The sequence below is a fragment of the Sander lucioperca genome, chromosome 4 (assembly GCF_008315115.2).
Source record: "Sander lucioperca isolate FBNREF2018 chromosome 4, SLUC_FBN_1.2, whole genome shotgun sequence".
NCBI lineage: Eukaryota > Metazoa > Chordata > Actinopteri > Perciformes > Percidae > Sander > Sander lucioperca.
This window is the reverse complement of record NC_050176.1, coordinates 30713070-30732380: the sequence shown is the minus strand read 5'-3', so window position 1 is coordinate 30732380 and position 19311 is coordinate 30713070. Positions and strand designations below refer to the sequence as shown.

The 19311-nt window shown below is 37.6% G+C and overlaps 1 protein-coding gene across 1 annotated transcript; it reads left to right on the top strand.

The window, feature by feature from the left end:
- Positions 1-610: 610 nt before the first annotated feature.
- gucy1b1 (guanylate cyclase 1 soluble subunit beta 1) lies at positions 611-16126 on the top strand. Its single transcript, XM_031276900.2, has 13 exons — positions 611-751; positions 1090-1163; positions 3230-3330; positions 3449-3567; positions 3949-4146; positions 5293-5523; positions 5718-5834; positions 6449-6582; positions 9666-9863; positions 11305-11542; positions 12282-12422; positions 13700-13854; positions 14649-16126. Exons 1-13 carry the CDS (start codon positions 749-751, stop codon positions 14788-14790), a joined length of 1851 nt encoding a protein of 616 aa, XP_031132760.1. The 5' UTR covers positions 611-748; the 3' UTR covers positions 14791-16126.
- Positions 16127-19311: the final 3185 nt, after the last annotated feature.

Genomic DNA, 19311 nt, shown 5'->3' with positions numbered 1-19311 from the left:
TCATTATATAGGCTATGGTTTATTGTTAGCGATTAAACAACCCATAAAGCATATCAAGTTAGTTAGAATTAGCTCCCTTTTGACCTGCTACAACATTAAATTACTAATTAGATGTTAAAGCATAAATAATAGTAATTTAATCATATGCAAAGCACTTATGCTTTGGATAGTAGGGCCTACATTTTGCTGATACTTCTTTTACCTCGTGCATTTTTTTTTACCATTTTCATTTTTTACTTTACCTACATTTTGAATGCATTACCCTTAAAAATAATTTAACATTATGGTATTGCTGCTTTTAAAGTAAAGGACCACCAGAGTTTCCAAATGATGATAAGATAGGCTACATCTTTTGAAAGGTTTTCCATACATGTGACTTTTTTTGAAAAATATCCGCTTTGTTGACGTTTTTGAAGATATATTATGTTTATTTTTGTGTTACGGTACTCAGATAACATTAGTTTAAAGTGCATAGCGTAAAACACGATGTTAAACATCAGAAACTAGTTGCCTGCGGTGGTTCATCAGCATCAGTTGGACAACGCAGCTGCATTTTCATTGGTCTGGGATGGCTTACGTAAGACCATGTCTGATCTGATATTGGACAGACTCACTGTCAGTTGTTAGCTGAGGGGTAAAAAAGGTGGAATGGACGCAGAGACGATCAGCATCTGTAACTAACGATGAAGGTTGAGTCAGATCCAACGGATTTCGCTTAAAAATAAGAAAAAGAAGAGCGGCTGTCATCATGGTATGTTCACGAATATTTTGTATTATGTTTTAATGCTGGCAAATAGTCTATTTGTCACGCGACGTGGTGCATTTTCGTTTGACATTTCCTGTTAGGAGACCGCTATGTAGCTGTTATACAATCATTTTCCTGATTGAACTGTGCATATTAACAGTTGAGCAGAATATGCATTTAAGCGCATAGTAGGCTATGTTTTTAGCATATAATACATCGTAGGCTAACGAAACACACATAGCCAGGCACCAGGTATGTTTTAGTAAAAATTCCTGTTTCCATCAAATAATATTCACGTTGCTCGTATTTTTTTTTAAATTCTTTTTATCATCATACATTTACAGTATGGGTTTGTGAATCACGCCTTGGAGCTCCTCGTCTTAAGGAATTATGGCCCGGAAGTGTGGGAAGACATCAAGTGAGTTTCTGGATCGTGTGTTTACTATTTGGCCCTGTTGGTATCATAGGTTACACTGTGGCCAATCAGACCACAACAAGGATACAAGACAGGGCTATTGTACAGCCAGCACCTTCAGCTGACACACTGTTAGCTGGGAAAGGCCGGCATTTGCCTTTACTTTAATGATTAACCTTCATCCTCTGCAGACTCACACTGAAACTCATATAGTTGGTAAATATCACATTTTAAATTCTGACCAATAGAAACTTCACTTTTAGACAAGAGCTTCAATAATTGTAGGCTGACATTTGATGCCAGAAAATAGGCCTATTTGTTCATGCCGAAAAGTAATATTACTAAACTCCTGCATTCAAAATCTAACTTAAGTAAAAATAGGCATGTATGAAAATTTCTAAAAGTAAAACCAGGCCTACTCATTATGAGGAAAAGTGGTCCTGTAAGTGTTATATATTATTTGACTATTATTACTACTCCATTAATGTGTGACTAACATTTTAATGTTGTAGCTGGCCGAGGTGAAACTAATCTCTATGGCTTTATATATATTTTGGGTAGTTTAATCTAAAACAATGTATCATATATTCTATGAAATGGTGATATGTTTTGCATGCAAAAAAACAAACAAAAAAACTAATCTGCAAAGTAACTATTAATTCTAAGCTGACAAATAAATTTAGTGGAGTAAAAACTGTTCCCTCTGAAATGTGCAGCAAAAAGCAAAATAGAAGCACTCAAGTTAAGTACCTTGAAACAGGGCCGTAGCCAGGCTTTTATAAATACTGAGGTCATTAGTCAGTCCCCCCCCCCCCCTCCCCCCCGAAATAATGTAACCAGGCAACTAAAATGAAGTCTCAAGTTTCTTTTTTAATAATAAGGATTTAAAAATATATATATATATTTTATTTATTACTTTAACAGTTTAGTAATAACTTTTATTTAGTAACTTTTATTTCGCAACATCTACTTTTCAATAGCTAAGAAAAACATGGTGGGTCAAATGATTAGTTTTAAATTGGTGTAAGATGTAGGAGAAATATTCTCAGCCAATAACAGGTAATGCTTAAGTTTATCTGAAAAATTGAAAATCACCAAATTAGGAGACACATGGTTTTTACTGGACAGGGGCTCTGCAGACTGCCAAGAATACAATTATGGTGGGGAATACTTGTATATATAAATAAAGTAGACTCCCCAATCAAATGCGTTTGCTTCATAGAGGGAGAATGTGTTACATTCAACACAGACACTCTTCCCTCCACCCCGATCACCCTATGAATAAAAATGAAAACCCAAAAATGGATGGAGAGAAAGAGAGGGAGGGAAGGGGTGGGAGCGGAGGGAAGATATATTTTTTCAGCATGTTGAGATGTTTAGCTCAAACTGCCCTAGATGTGACCCTGCCTAAAAAAAGACAAATAAAAAAAAAAAAGGCAGCAGCTGCCTCGTGTAAATGTTTTCAAAGTGGTCATTCTTCAGCTACCATCTTATGTTATCTCTGCAAATTTAACTCATTGTTATTTAATGCACAATTTATCATGTTTGGTCGCGTTGAGACCTTTGATGAGCTGAATCATTTGAAAATAAATTATTATTTTCTTTACAAAAGCTTTCAAGGCTTGGTATGTTTTTTCAGCTGTTACACATTGTGATAGAATGGCGGCTGCTGCCCAGGCCTCTAAATCATTTCTGTTTTCTCTGTTAAACAGTACTAATCAGAACCTCATTAACTTTTCTGACATTTTTGTAAAAATTGGGTTGTCAAATGTATAAATAGCAGTCTGAGCTTGGCGCTAAACCTGATTTTCTGTATTTGTGCACACAACCACTTCAAAGTAATATGGAAACCTTTCTTTTGTTACCGTAATCCTCACTGTCTGGCCACAAATTAGACAAATACGTTGTTATTGTGTTATTGCTGTAAGCAGAAGTCCCTCTGTGATTTAAGCAGTTCCAAAAAGGCAAAACTATTGGTTGTCAAACAAGCTGCCAACAATGTATTTCTGCCTACTGTTTATTTCTGCTGTGACATTTTCTCATGAATGATGGCTTCACCTTGTTTGCAGGAGGGAGGCTCAGCTTGATATTGAGGGTCAGTTCCTTGTTAGAATCATATATGAAGATGGCAAAACATACGATCTTGTTTCTGCTGCAAGCAAAGTTCTCAGTAAGTAACAACAGTTTTCTTTTCAATTATTGGAATAAAAACAACACTATGTGGTGATATTATAACAGGAATTTGTATTGTAAGATAAAATACTGATGAGATCCTTTCTGTATTTCAGAGATTGATGCAGGAGACATTCTGCAGATGTTTGGGAAGATGTTTTTTGAATTTTGCCAAGAGTCGGGATATGACACCATCTTACGAGTGTTAGGATCAAATGTTCGTGAATTCCTGCAGGTAGGCTCTCCCCTCTTTGAATGTAGAAGAGCTGGATGGTATCATTAACCAACATTGTTTCTAAAATGCAATGTTTAAAGTGGGACTCCATTGATTTCACACATGAACGTCTGTTTACTCATTACCAGGATTATTGCTCAGCCATGGAAAACCGTTGTATAATGTCTTGTGTGGCTCAGGAGGAGAAAATAACATAGTGATGTCATTAGGGTAATCTCAGTTTGGGCTTGAGACTTTTTTTTGTCTCTCACACGTCCCATACCTCTTAAATTATTCATGTTTAATGTACAGCATCATCAATCTATTATACCTCAGCCAGGTTTTAATTAACTGTGCCGTAATTGTATTTTGCATATTTTATCTTTTAATCTAAATTTTCAGAATTTGGATGCCCTACATGACCACCTGGGTACCATTTATCCCGGGATGAGGGCTCCCTCATTCCGCTGCACCGATGCAGAGAAGGGGAACAATCTGATTCTTCACTACTACTCAGAGAGAGAAGGCCTGCAAGACATTGTGATTGGCATCATTAAAACTGTCGCTCAACAAATCCATGGGACAGAGATAGAGATGAAGGTCTGCTTGCTGTTTTTGTTCCTTTTATTCCCGCAGCTCTAATGGCTCACTCTGCTACTGATGATGAATGAAGATGACTTTATGTTGTTTCCCTGTTCCTCTCTTAATTTATGGTTTAACATTCAGTGAAGCCTTCTAGTCTCTGTAATGTTTTAGAATATATATATGTGTGTGTGTGTGTGTGTGTGTGTGTGTGTGTGTGTGTGTGTGTGTGTGTCTGAAGAGGTTAAACAGAACAGAAACTTCCAAAACATACAAACGTGAATAGTGCAGCACTGTGACAACTGCAGTTCAGCAGTGAGTTTTTTTAGGCTAATGTCTGTGAGTCAGAGGACATTTTTAGATCTAAGTTATAGAGTCTCTAGCTTGGGAGTCTTCCAGGGAGTTTTTTCTTTGACAGTTTTAGTTTAACTATCAAACTGTGAATTAATTTAAATTGGCCATTGACTGCTCATTTATTAGATAATTCACCCTGAGGAGAGATCCATGTTTTTGATCTTGGCTCATTTACCCGACCACACTAATCAGATTTTGTCTAAACTAGTATGAATAACTTGATGTCATGAACTGTCATTGGTATTTTTATTTGTTTGTTAATGTGCAGCCCACAAATCACAGCCTGTAATCTGTACCAATAACTGCGGCACATTATCCTCCAAAGACAGCCCCTGTACTTTGGCTGGAGTTTTCTCTTGGTTTCATAAGCGAGCAACATTTTCTCCCAAACCTAATCATCTTGTACAGACAGGATCATATTTTTCAGTAATTGTGTGTGTAATGAAAGAACAGAAAATGGCGCTCCAAATGCGACACCCAATTTCTGGAAATATTAGCCACTGTTGCTGTGGAAACAGGGTGCAGAGACAGCAGCTTGATGTCAGCATGCCTTATGCACATAAACCCTCTGAATAATGTCATTTTACAGGGTCTTAATTCTATAAAAGACTTACAGCAAGGTCAATGACATTTTTAATGGAATATTATTAATGAAACACCTAATTGTGTGGGTGAAATATGTAATTACACTTTATTAATTGCTGTAACAGTGTTACAATATAGGAACGTTTGATTTCATTTAAACTATTATGTCCGTTTTGTAACGATAACATCAATATTCAATCTATTATTTAACTCCATGTAATGCAGATGATCCAACCCAAAAGTGCAGAGTGCGACCACATCAAGTTTCTGATTGAGGAGAAGGACTCGGAGGAAGAGGCGTTCTACGAGGACCTGGATGGCTTTGAGGAGAACGGCACACAGGAGACTCGGATCAGCCCGTACACGTTTTGCAAATCCTTCCCGTTTCACCTCATGTTTGACAAAGACCTGATGCTCACACAGTGTGGGAACGCCATTTATCGAATCCTGCCTCAGGTGTGGTTTCACATCCAATTATGTAACAGTCTGTTTTAAATGATGCAGCAAACACCGTTTCATCACGTCAGCACTTGATTATGTTTTAGTTGACTTGTATTTGTTTCAGTCTCTGCAGTTATTAATTATATAGGTAAAGCAAAAACTTTTAATCTCATGTTACTGAAACATGTATATTTTATTTTATTCCACAGCTCCAGCCTGGTACCTGTATCCTTCCTTCAGTTTTTTCTTTAGTCCGTCCTCACATTGACTTCAGTTTTCATGGCATCCTTTCCCACATCAACACCGTCTTTGTTCTGCGAAGCAAGGTAGATATACCATATTAATTAGTTTTTTTGTCACAGCGTTGTTGGCCAATCACATCAATACTTGTCTTATATTAGCATTCTTTTCCAGAACAGGGTTTGATTGTACATGACAGAATGTGTTTATAGTCTAATATATTAATATTGATAAGCTCACTGATCATTTTAGCTGATTGATAATTTAAGCATCTGCATAACACTTTTTTACATGCAGAGATTACTGAGCATGCAAACAATTAATCAATTAAAGAAACTGATATGTAGCATTTCATATTGCAAATGGAAACTCAGGAGGCAAAATGCATAGGTTCTAAATATAATAGCTGCCGTGACTTGCCATGAAAATGCAATAAAGCAGATTGTAGTCACTGGGAAGAGAGTGGTCTCACAGTGCTGCCACTCCTGGGATGCTACTTAAAAGTTGATTATTTTTTACACTCATACAATCTGAACTAATACTCTCAAATGGTGGATGATGCATGTGATACTTTGGGCAAATAGAAAAAAACATACAGATTTAAAAATAAAGAGTGAGCTAAACTGGTGCCCAGTTTTGAAGCAGATGTAGAGAAGAACATATAATGCAATAGTTTATAAGTGTGATGTAATCCTGACAGGAGGGGCTACTGAACGTAGAGACTATAGAGAACGAGGATGAGCTGACGGGGGTGGAGATCAGCTGTCTAAGATTGAAAGGACAGATGATTTACTTGCCAGAGGCGGAGAACATCCTTTTTCTTTGCTCACCCAGGTAAACGCACAGTCTGTCCTGACAGAAGCAAACTGAATATACACACAACAAAAACACTGATTCTCTTTAGCCACTGAAAGGGTACACGCCAATTTCTGAAGATTAAAGTCCTGGAATCCGAAATTCCAAGGTGTTAATTTTATTTTTGATGAATACCATTGCTGTTTTATGCATATAGAAAATAAATCCCACTATATACATACACCAGCATTTTAAGTAAAACTGACAAGTTGCCTCCACAGTTTTGTTTACCGTTTCCTTTGTACCACTATATTGGTAATATGCAGGAAGGTCACTGTACCTACAATGTGTTGGTCTTTCTCTCAATACTTTTCCATTCCCTACTGTACTCTGTTTGTGGTGTTGAGTAGGGACAAATGGCCTTGAGGCTGAAGACTTAAATCTTAAAAAATGGGTCACAAACAAATTCTTTCATTTAAAAACGAAAAAGCTCAGTAATTACCTAAAACATCTGGGCACTGTAGTTTTTAGCAAATGTTACTCAAACAGGAGTAAATAGTGCGCTCGTTAGGGATTATTTTCAGTTGCGGATTAATATGTGATAGCAAGTATTTACGGAAGCGGGGCAGTTTATGTGGGATTAGTCTATATCCTTCGCGTTCCACTTCCGGGATTGCTCCGGTGATGCAGGAAATTCCGCTGGATGCATGTATTTTCAGTTTCTTTCTGCTTTTTTGTGTTGGAATTTTAAATTCGGTGGATTTATGAGGACTATTGTTGACTATTGTTGACTCAGATCTATGTATGGTAAATTTAGACTGCTAGCTAGACTATCTGTCCAATCTTGAGTTTTCTCTCGCACAACTATTTTGCAGCGCCTCTGTGCAGAGTTTAGCACCGCCCATGACGATTCTGATTGGTTTAAAGAAATGCCATAAAACCAGAGCAAGTTTTCTTCCCATCCCGACGGTTGTGTGGAGTAGCCAGACTCTCCTTCAGTGCGCTTTGGAGGAGTGTCTGGCAAAATGCTCACCATAATAAATACAAATGTCACCTAGTGCAATGGTGTGCCTCATTTATTTCATTTTTAAAGGATATTCAGGCACTTTTATGAAGTTGGGGGCAAGCTCCAACAACCCTGGATCCTACACTTCCTATAAACTTGATAGCGTCTTCTCTTCCCTGCCTTTCAAATGCCCAAGCCAATCAAACTCCACACCCCCAGTTTGTGCAAGCTTTCTGTTATACATTTCATTATGAGAAGACATAAAACTGTTTGCACAGGATAAGTAGTACTCCATGTGACAAGTAAACAGATCTTTATGTCCAAAATCGGGGGAATACCCCTTTAATAGTTTTGTTTTGACAGCAATGGACTATGACACCAAGAAATAGGCTATATCGCTTTCATGCGATACATGGTCAGAGAAAAAACCCCACAGAGAAACCTGTGAGATGGTAATTGTGGTGTCTTAAATAGTAATGCTGTGATGCTGTATGAAGAGGAATCCGCCGACACTGTTCTTGATTATAAAAAGGTTTATTACAAACAAAGATTCAGCATCAATTTTACAAACTCCTGCAGAGAGCTTGGAGAACGACCAATCCAAATTCTTCCAAAAATCGTTCCGACTTTTCTTTGTGTGAGCAACATCTATATCCTATGCATTGTATCATCATAGGACGTAATTTTGTAAGTATACCATTGGATGGATAACTGACCAATCGATGCCTGTTATCTGGCACAACTCCAAAAAAGGTCTCTTCTGTCTTGGGGGGACCCCTACTCATGTTAACAATTTCCAGATGTTCTCAGTGAATGTAGAGTAAAGTTCATAGGACTCCCTTATAACAAACCTTTAAGCAAAGTTTATAGAAAGTTATAGAATGGTCATATACTACATAATTACATTGGTTCTTCTGTTGTGACCTCCATTAGCCTCGCCCTTGTAGCCAATCAGACATTTCTAGTGAAATATGGTACCCAGGAGAGCAGGGTTGAAAAGATCCTCACAGATTGAAGACACTATGTAGAGGGCAAGATCAGTGTGTTCACAAAGGGTTGACAGGAAACAACAGGGGCTTGTTCACCTGACCAGATAAGACTGATACAACACAGTGTCTGAACTAACCCTTAACAACAGAACATTTATCTGGAAACAGTAGGCTCAGCCCTGAAAGGACAATGGTGATCTCATTGCTAGTGGTTCACACTTTATGTTCCGTTTAATATGTCCTGTTTAATTTACACTGATTATTGATATGAACAAAGACCAAGAAAACAAAGGCTATAGTTTTCTTTCTACACTTAGACACAAATCAGACATTTTCTGCCATTTTGCTGTTAAAGTGCCCATATTATGAAAAAAACACTTTTTCTGGGATTTGGGGTGTTATGTTGTGTCTCTGGTGCTTCCACACACATACCAACTTTGAAAAAAATCCATCCATGCTGTTTAGAGTGAGATACAGTTTCTGAATGTGTCCTGCCTTCAGTCTCTGGGTGAGCTGTTCAAAATCGGCACGACTTGTGACGTCACAAGCCGAAACGAGCAGGCTAACCGCGACCATTAGCTCGCGTTAGTGTTAGCATGCTAACGCTAATGCTAACACTAGCATGCTAACGCTAGCATGCTACCTCGTTCTCAATAGCAAAGCACTGCTACAACACACACAAGTTCACCATAATCTACAAAAGAACTACTTACATGTGCGCCCTCATTTAGAAGTCTCCCAGCTAATCCTGCCTTGTAACTGACCGAAGTTGTAGAAACAGCCTTTCTTTTACTGTCTATGGAGCTAGCTAGCTGACATGATCTACATCTGAGCTACTGGGCATGTGCAAGTGCAATCAAAGATAGTACAGAAGAAGAAAAGAGGTCTCACTCTGTAGCTAAAACAGAGACCAGCTGAAAAGAGGATCTGCAGCAGTGAGAGAGAGTGGCGCAGTACAACAAAAATATGGTGTTTTTTGAAAATTAAACCATGTAAACCTATTCTGGTACAACCTTAAAATACAATTATGAACTTGAAAATGAGCATAATATGGCTGCTTTAAAATAACACTGTAGCACCAGCAATAATGAGTTTCTCACTGTTTTCTCCTCTCCCGGTTTTTCTAGTGTTATGAACCTGGATGATCTCACACGAAGGGGGCTTTACCTGAGCGACATCCCGCTACATGACGCCACACGTGACCTGGTGCTGCTAGGCGAGCAGTTTCGTGAGGAGTACAAGCTGACCCAGGAGCTGGAAATCTTGACAGATCGTCTGCAGCACACACTCAGGGCCCTGGAGGACGAGAAAAAAAAGACAGACAGGTCAGACATTTTTTCCTCAGGTGTAAACTGCAGCTTCAGCTTTTAGTTTTCTAGTGGGAATAACAGTAGAGGAATTACAACCGCATACCAATGTATCATGTAAATAGTTTTACTACATTATCCACAGACCTGCTGAAGTAGATATTTATTGGTTGAGTTGTGAACCCAAAGTGAGCAGCTCAAACAAAGAATGTTCATCTTCTCAAATAGTTTAATTTAAATATTTTTAGAGGCATAATGAGGTAAAACTACTTGGAACTTACCAAGGAAAAAGGAAAGATAAGATAATGTCATGGTGTTATGTACCAGATATAGTTTCTTTCTGATTTTGGTTATTATGTAGTAATCCTTTAAATTCACATTGCGACCCCTTGGAGTATAAATTGTATATTACAGTCATTATTACATGTAATTGTATTCCAAAGCCCTATCATTATCTGTAGGTTGTAAGTCAACCGCCAACTCACTACAATAACAGTGCTGTCATTCTTGTTTTATCTTTGTTTGTTGGAAAAATAAATTATATTCACTTGAGGACAGACTTGAGACAAGAAACACTGAAGATACAGCAGGACACTAACAGGTGTCATTCCCATAGAGTTATGTCCTACGTGACAGTAGGACCACCTAGGGTCAGAAGCTATTGTTATACCCACGTTGAGGTTTGCCTAAACTACTCGTCAGTCCCTGTTATCGTGAAGACAGTTGGCTTTCAAAAAAGGGCCTGTCATAATAATTTGGCACAGCAGTGGTTGACAGCTGGAGAGGATGAAACACTGCTGTAGAAGCCCCATCTTCTTGTAGGAAAATACTTTCACTCTGCCTCTTAGATCCCCATATTATTATTCTCGCCATTCTCCGGTCTCAAAGCGCCTTGGGACTCGAACATTGAAAAGAATTCATGGTTCCTCTCTGAATATTTAAGAGAACTGCTGCTGTTCTGTCTTTGCCTTTTAAAACTTTAAAACACTGTTTTCTGATAATGAAAACATATTATGCTGTTTCGCTGCCATTCAGGCATGCACCTTACTAAGAGAAAAAAAACGCTGTATGCCCTTGTATGTTAAAAGATGTTACAAATGAATACGTATAGTCTCGTCTCCTGGGTAAATACTGTATACTCTATTTCCATGTATAGATTTTTGTGTGGTGACTGTTATCTGTTCTGTATGTATTATGTGTCCTCATATTATGATGCATCATGGAAGGTATTTAGCTTTTAACAGGCCGCCATGATCTAACCAGTTACCATAGAAACACCACCCTCCCATCTCAGAGCAGCTTGTGTAGCGAAATGCCCAAAAGGTGGTGGGTGAGCAAATAAAATGCTGATCCAAAAGGATGGACTTCACTCTGGCAGCCCAAGCCCATTACGCTGCTGCTCGAGTACACCATAACTACACTTTTGCTCAAAATGTTCTTTTCTCTTCTTCACTTTTAGATTGCTCTATTCCGTTCTGCCGCCATCTGTTGCCAACGAGCTGCGACACAAACGTCCAGTCCCAGCAAAACGCTACGACAACGTGACCATCCTCTTTAGTGGCATTGTAGGATTCAATGCCTTCTGCAGCAAGCACGCCTCGGCCGAGGGAGCCATCAAGATAGTCAACCTACTCAATGATGTTTACACACGTTTTGACATCTTGACAGACTCTCGGAACAATCCTTATGTATACAAGGTTGGAAGCAAGAATCATACCATGAAAGTATATCATGTATTTGTGTACATTTCTTAAAATGTACACAAATAAAAATAAGGATCTACGCAGCAAACTGATAATAATCAAAGTGTACAAAAAACTAGAAGTCTACGATCTAAAATTGAGGATTTGAGGGCTTTTGACTACTGTGTCCTGTGCTGCTTCTTCAGCTTAGATGCACCAGTGAAGCACACAGACCCTCTTGGTGAATAATGTTATGCAATTATGCACATACAAGTCAGTGAGTGACTATTTATATCAGTTGACTTGAGTATTTCACCATAAGAAGAGTAGTACTAACTTCTAAACAGTGTAGTTTTACAGAGGGACTGTCCAATATTATAGGCCTCGTGGAGCAGATTTACTGTCAGGCTTTCAGACAAGAATGCACTTTAAGAAGTCAAACAGACCTCGGCACTTCCAGGGATCGGCTTTAGGCATTGGGTCACCAAAAGAAGTAATATTTACTCTACAAGCTGAATGGCTAGGTGGTCCTCTGGTTTTAGCAGGGCTCAAAGAGGCCCTGAATGTTTTAAAGCTGATGTAAGTGTTTAAGTGTTTATTTCAGGGTGTTTCAGTTTATTTCTAGCCGCACAGTGCATAAAAAAAAGAAGCTTCGTAGCACAAAGTAAAGCAGAGCAAAAAAAGGTTATGATAAAATGCACATAAACAATAACAAAAGGTTTATTTTTTTTAATTTATTTTTTTTTATAAAAAGGTGGAAACCGTGGGTGATAAGTACATGACAGTGAGCGGCCTACCAGAGCCGTGCACACACCACGCCAAGTCCATCTGCCACCTAGCTCTTGATATGCTGGAGATTGCTGGACAAGTCAAAGTGGATGATCAACCAGTACAGGTGTGATATAATGATCAGAAAAAGTTTTCTGCATTGTATGGCTCTATACAATTCTGTAGGATAAACTGCCAAAAACTAAATACTGTTATTTGTATGTATTTTGTGTTGATAAGCTCACAGAGCACACACTAAGTGTGATAGATACTGTATATTGATAGAGATATATATCATATTTTTAAATTTATATTTCCATAATATATAATTATCCAAATAACATCGTAGACTGGCGTAATTCTGGGCACAAAAATCTTTTTTTTTATAATTAATTAAACACTAATTCTTTTAGATTGGCAGATGGTTTGTGTTTGCACATGAATGCCAATGAGCAATATTTCTATATTTATTGTGTACAGTACGTCTCGGTCATGATTCTCAGACTATTTTCCTGTTACTGTTTTGTAGCAATGCATCTGGCATTAATCCAAACACAACACTTTGCCCTCTAGAGTTTTTGATTTATTTTAGCATAATAGTATGTGTGCATGTGGACGCTGAAGTAATGCACAGTGAAATGTTGGATAAAAAACAGCAGACTTGTGTTTAACTGACTGTTGGAGATTGTTATTGTATCAATGACTGTTGAGACTTTGGAAAATCATGTCTGGTTAACAAAAGGCTGTTTATTTGGGACATGGCACTGGCAGAAGAGTAGTCTGGTTTAGTAGCAGAAACAGACTCAAATCATCTCACGATCCGGTGTCTAAAAATAGATTCTCATTTGTCTCAGACACTCTCAGCGGGTTCATGCTCTGTAGACAACAAGCGCTGAAGTGCCTACAAGTTCAAGTGTAAATATTAGTCTGAAAATTGCCTGGGGCTACTTTTGGAATTGCTACTTTATTGCAAACCTAAAGAAAATAAATATCTAATTTTGTGTGTTTTCTGGCAAAGTTAACCTTATATCCACCCACCAAATGTTGCACCTTTTCAGTAGATAGCTTTAAGAACTTGTGCCAACAAACTAAGAAGCATTTTTATCCCTCTCTGTGGAGCACAACTCATTTACCTCCTTGATTAAAAATATACACAGGTTTATTCAAATACTTGATCTTCTCAGGCGTCATGTGCTGCATTGAGTAATGAATTTAGTGCATATGACTAATGATAAGCGCTCTGTATATCCTATAATACATTTTTTAAGCTTGGTTTGCCAGCACTTAACAAGAAATGGGGATATTTTTTGGCATATTTATTTAATTAGTTTAAATATAACTGACATACGGTGGAATTGCAGAGGACTCTATCAAGACTCTTTTTTTTCATTCTCCTCTTTTCAGATTACTATTGGAATCCACACAGGAGAAGTGGTGACTGGGGTGATTGGCCAGAGGATGCCCAGATATTGCCTTTTTGGAAATACGGTCAACCTCACAAGTCGTACAGAAACTACTGGTGAAAAAGGAAAAATAAATGTCTCCGAATACACTTACCGGTAAGTAGATATACCTTCTTATTTCATATACGTGGCATATTGTCATCTGTTTTTTTTGTTCGAGTGAAGTCACTTTTGGATTTTATTACTGGCTGTAGAGAAATTAGGTGGGTTTGAAGGAGCTTTGTGAGTTGTTTAAACAGTATTAAAAAAGGATTTGTGATTTGTTAAGAAAATACCAGTATTAGGCATAAAGAACAAGTTGTCTCACAAGACATTTACACCAGGAGGTGCAGGACAAAAGGCGGAGAGAATCATAAAAGACCTCAATCACCCCAACAACAGACTCTTCTCTCTGCTGTGGTCACGAAGGCGCTACCGCTACTTTAAGGCCAAAACAGAGAGGATGAGGAGGAGTTTTCTTCCCTCAGGCCATCCGGGGTCCTGAACTTGTGACTTACACCCATACAACTCATTATACATAATTCACCATTACAATTCATCCACTTGCCATACATTGCATATACTGTAATATATAAACTGGTTATATGCTTTAAATTTTCTGAAACTCATTCACGGTCATGTGGTTATTGTTTAATTCATCTAAAACTTAGTTATATTGTTTAATTGTTTCCTCTTGTAATAAAATATTCTATTTTGTAAAGTACTCTATTCTATTAACTAGTAGCTTTCTGGAACTGTACAAAATTATTTTTATATAGATATATGTCACATGCACAATTAAAACAAGTAAGGTTGTTTTAATCGTTTCAGTCAGTTGGTGAAAATAATACAGAATCCTCCTAGACCGTACAGCGCGAGTGATTTATGATGGTGTTGATGTTGTATTGCAGGTGTTTGCAGTCTGCTGAGAACGCTGACCCTCAGTTTAATTTGGAGTATCGGGGCCCCATCACCATGAAAGGAAAGAAGGACCCAATGAAGGTGTGGTTTCTGTCCAGGAAGCCCACCGACACAGAGTCCACCACAGACTAAATTGTAATACACAGATTGTTAAAGCTAAAGTTTAACAATTCAGATTCAACACTAAAACATCACACGTGTCATCTAACAGAAGCTTCAGTATGGTACTGTGTAGTCAAATTTTCTTTATAAAAATTGTGTAAAGTTTGAGGCAGGGATGAGTTGGATCAGTTTAATAAATAAAAAATGAGTATCTATCCTCAGATATTTTTAATATGATGAACCTGTACCATTGCTCTTCCTGCTCATTTCTGCTTGACCATGATCTGTCGTGACCTCACTATATTTTTTAGCGTAGACACAATAGTGAAGTGTTTCATGAATAGTAGAGGTTAGTGATATTCAAGTTTGATACATTTTTGGAATAAAATATTCTCACATTGTTATTGTACATAAAATCACTAAAGCTTTTGATAAGCAAAGCATTTTCCATATATCTTAAATACTTTAGTTGCTAATTTTGTCATGTACTGCATTTGTTCTATTATCAGCCCAAATAACTAATGTGTATAAAAATATATTCAATAGCTTGATATCATGTTTGTGCGAATACATTACTGTCACTATTTGAGAGACCCATTTTTGTTCATTGTCTGTGAGAGTTTTACACTGTATATGTTACACTGGCATCAAAACCATTAAAATTAATGAGAATTTAGATATTATAGGTGGTGTATTTAAAGATTTATATCATCACATTCACCAGTACTTTGGCACAAAATATTACATACAACTACTGCTACCATTACATTTCAAAGATGTAGGTTTCATGTTGATTTATTTAAAAAAAGTCGCAAATGATACATGTTCAGCCGTTGGCAAACCTGTATCATAACGCATCTATCACAGAGTTATTAAAATAGTCTGAAATGAGCATTACACTCTACTTTGTATATTGATTGCACCTCTTTACTCACTTTTTGTCTGCTTCTGTAAAAAAAATTGAATACCATGTTCAGTTATACCAAACGTTGCGATATTGATCTACATATTTAGTTAGTTAAACGTGTTTTTTGAAATGTATTCTTTTTTTCTGATAAGAACTAGTAACTAAGTAAACTTTATTAGGGGTGGAACTACTGTTTGTGCCTCTATAAGTTAAACTATGTTGTATGTGTTGGATTAATTTCACATGCGTAAATGCATCACACTTCTTCACCCTATATTTCAGACAATGTCATAAATCAATGTCCTTGCAAGGAGACCTCCAACCATGCAGCTTCCTTTGTAAGAAACAAACAGGTGCCTCTGTACTGTACAAGTCCATGTCTGTGCTTGTAAGACATGATTGTTTAATTTCACTAATGTTTGTTGGGAGGTAACTCAATAAAATATAATTTTAAGAGTGGTCGGTTACTAAATATTTCCTTTGTACAGCACAAGCTTTGCTATCCATCTGCTCACTGTGGCTCTTATAAAGACTAAACTTTACAGATGAACAGAAAAAGTTATGCATATCTTGACTTTCATGGTGGCAGTATTGTAATACACAGCAGAGACATTGGTTCAAGTCTCTAATAATATAAAGTAGATTATTTTGTAAAGAGCTCTCTCTAGTGGTCGGTCAGAAGATAACAATCCTGGGGACAAAATATACATTTGTTGCTGTGCATTTCTGTTATTGTCACTAAAGCAGTTTTCACTTTTACGCAGAACATATGTCTTCAGTGGGGTTACCACAAAGAGGGTGCAAACTTTTATTTATGTTATACTTTTTTAAGACACATACATACGTATTGTACACAGACAACAACAACCGTTTGGCATTTTGTTTTACTTGAAGCATTGATTTAAGACCCTGTGTGTAACATATTACAGTATAACTGTTACAGAGAATAATTGATTCGGTGTCATCCGTGTTGGAAATGAGTGAAATCAGTGGGTTTTTTTTAAGATAATTTTTTGGGCTTTTCCGCCTTTATGTTTTGACAGGACAGCTAGGTGAGAAAGGGGGGGAAGACATGCAGGAAATTTGTCACAGGTCGGTTTCGAACCCTGGACCTCTGCGTCGAGGCATAAACCTCTCAGTATATGTGCGCCTGTTCTACCACTGAGCAACCCGGCCATGAAATCAGTGTTTTTAATGTATGCATTCAATCTTGCGCATCTCAGTGGGTTCACAAATGATATCTGTAATGACTGTTGTTTTTGATAGCAGTGGCAGGCAATGTATGTTTCACCTCTGCAGGAAATTAAGTTGTTAACCTTTACAACAGAACCCCCACTGGACACTAATCCGTTTGCCTGGTCCAGCTTTATTGTGAAGTGGTTGGTTTTGACCTCACTTAACTATCTCCAAACCTTTTTTTTAATGTTTATCATGAATGCAGAAGCTAGTGCATCACACACACCATTGAAGACATCTTTAGTATTTGGTGTCAGGGCTTCAAACTCGAACACTCTAACTGAACAATTTCACTGATAGTCCCCCAGAAAATCACTGATGGGATTTTATTTTGCACTATAGAACAGTCCTCCATGCAGAGTGGCCCGTTTTAGAATAATGTATATTCATGTTGTTGGATTATTATTATTGATACATTAATGTTGCAGCTGGTTAGGGTGGAGCTAGTTTTAATTAGGCCTACTTTAGGCCTATTAGCGCTGGGTGGCATCTAAGGCTACATCATACATTTTGTTGTTTTTATTTTCATAATCTCAATCAGAAAGTATAGCCTACCTAACGTTACCAAATAACGTTAAAAGCAGTTATTGGGTTTCAAAATGGAAAATGGAATAAGTATAAAGTAGCATAAAATGGAAATACTCAAGTAGCCTACCTCAAAGTTGTACTTACCTACGAGACCTTTTTTTTATACAGCACTTATCACAGACAGTCACACAGTGCTTCACAAGCAAAATAAATCAATTAAAACCCTCTTTTGTATAGTTCTTTAAAAATAAAAACGAAACTTGTTTTGGGGAGAATAAAACTACTCTAGGCTGAGTTTTCTTAATAACTTTACCAAAAAGGCTCAGGATGCTGCAAATGTTGATTGTTGGTATAATATGAAAATGGCTGGTGGATTTAAGACAAAAAATAATTTATTTTTATTTATTATTATTATTTATTTGATTTATTTATCAAATTTGAACATATCTGTCAGTGGCTTGTTGATCTTTACATTGTTAGTTAATTTCCAATCATGGCCTGGCCTGGGACACACATTCATACGGTTTGATAAAGTACTGACTTTAACTTATCATTGAACTTACAATAACGAGCGTAGCTGTCCTAAATTTAAGTCATCCTGTACGTCTCATCTCCGGTTTTTCCTGCATCCACCGCAGTGGCGGATCTAGAAAATTTGACATGGGGTGGCAAAGGGGTGGCGAAAGGTCTTGGCAGGGTGGCATTGGAAGATGGTACACGGAAACCCCCATATGTAAATGGCTTGTGTGGCAAATAGAAGAAAAACTGTGAAGCTGCATAACATAATTCTATCATTTGTTTGACCTTTTGGTTGATCATAATTGGTTAATCCCATAATGGGGAAATTCTCACTGTTGCAGCAGCGAGGGATAGGGATAGCTTCATATTTCGCTTCCTTTACGACAACTTTTAACATGTGCAAAATAAACATGAGCAGGGGCTAAACGGCTTTTCAAATCCAACATAAAAAGTATTGGACAGTTTGAATAAAAGTTAAAAAAAAAAAAAAAAAATTATTGTGGTGAATGCACATCTTAAATAATAGGTAGGCCTAGTTGCTGAGCGCACGTGGTTATTGGAGTTAGAGAAAATGCCGTCCCTACTGGCGCATACTTGTGTGTACTGCTCTTGTGCAAAGACATCCATGTTGTTCCTTTCCATATTTCGTAAAGTGTTCTTTCTTTGCCATATTTTAGGAATAATCAGAAATAATAACATTCATACTGTATATTCAAACATAAACAAACTGGTATACGATAGCAACAATAGAATCAAAGATAGAATGGAATAGAATCAATAACCATTTGGATTGAAAACATAAGAATGCATGTTGTTGTTGTCATAACGACACACTATGAATACTGGGACCCAACTTTAGTTCTGACACAAATTCACTCAGACAGCAGTTTGTATCAGAGAGTCATTTGACTGTGACAATCCAAAGGTGCAGACAAGAGAAACGAGAGAAAAAACACTGGTCCAGCAGAATACAAAGTTGGAAAACATGGAATTCCACTCCAGAGAGATTGAACCACAAATTAATTTCTATCTCAGTTCACTTGAAGAACAAGTACGGCATGAACTGAAGGACAGCGAGGCGAGGCTCACCCAATGTGAATCTGAGGGAAGAGTTCACCTGATAATCCGAGAGGACTTGCTGGCCAATGTCCTCGATCAGCTCCAACAACAGAGAGAGGGCAGCACTTTGAGCCATGACAAAAAGCTGATGCAGAGGGAGATGTGTGACTTGAAAGTTCAGCTGGCTGAACGTGTCCACTCCCCACCCAGGGAAACAGAGTATCTGAAATCCCAGCTGGATAAAATCAGCAACAGGCTGCGAAAACCCCAAAAAGATCTCGACCTGCAGTACTTCATTACTG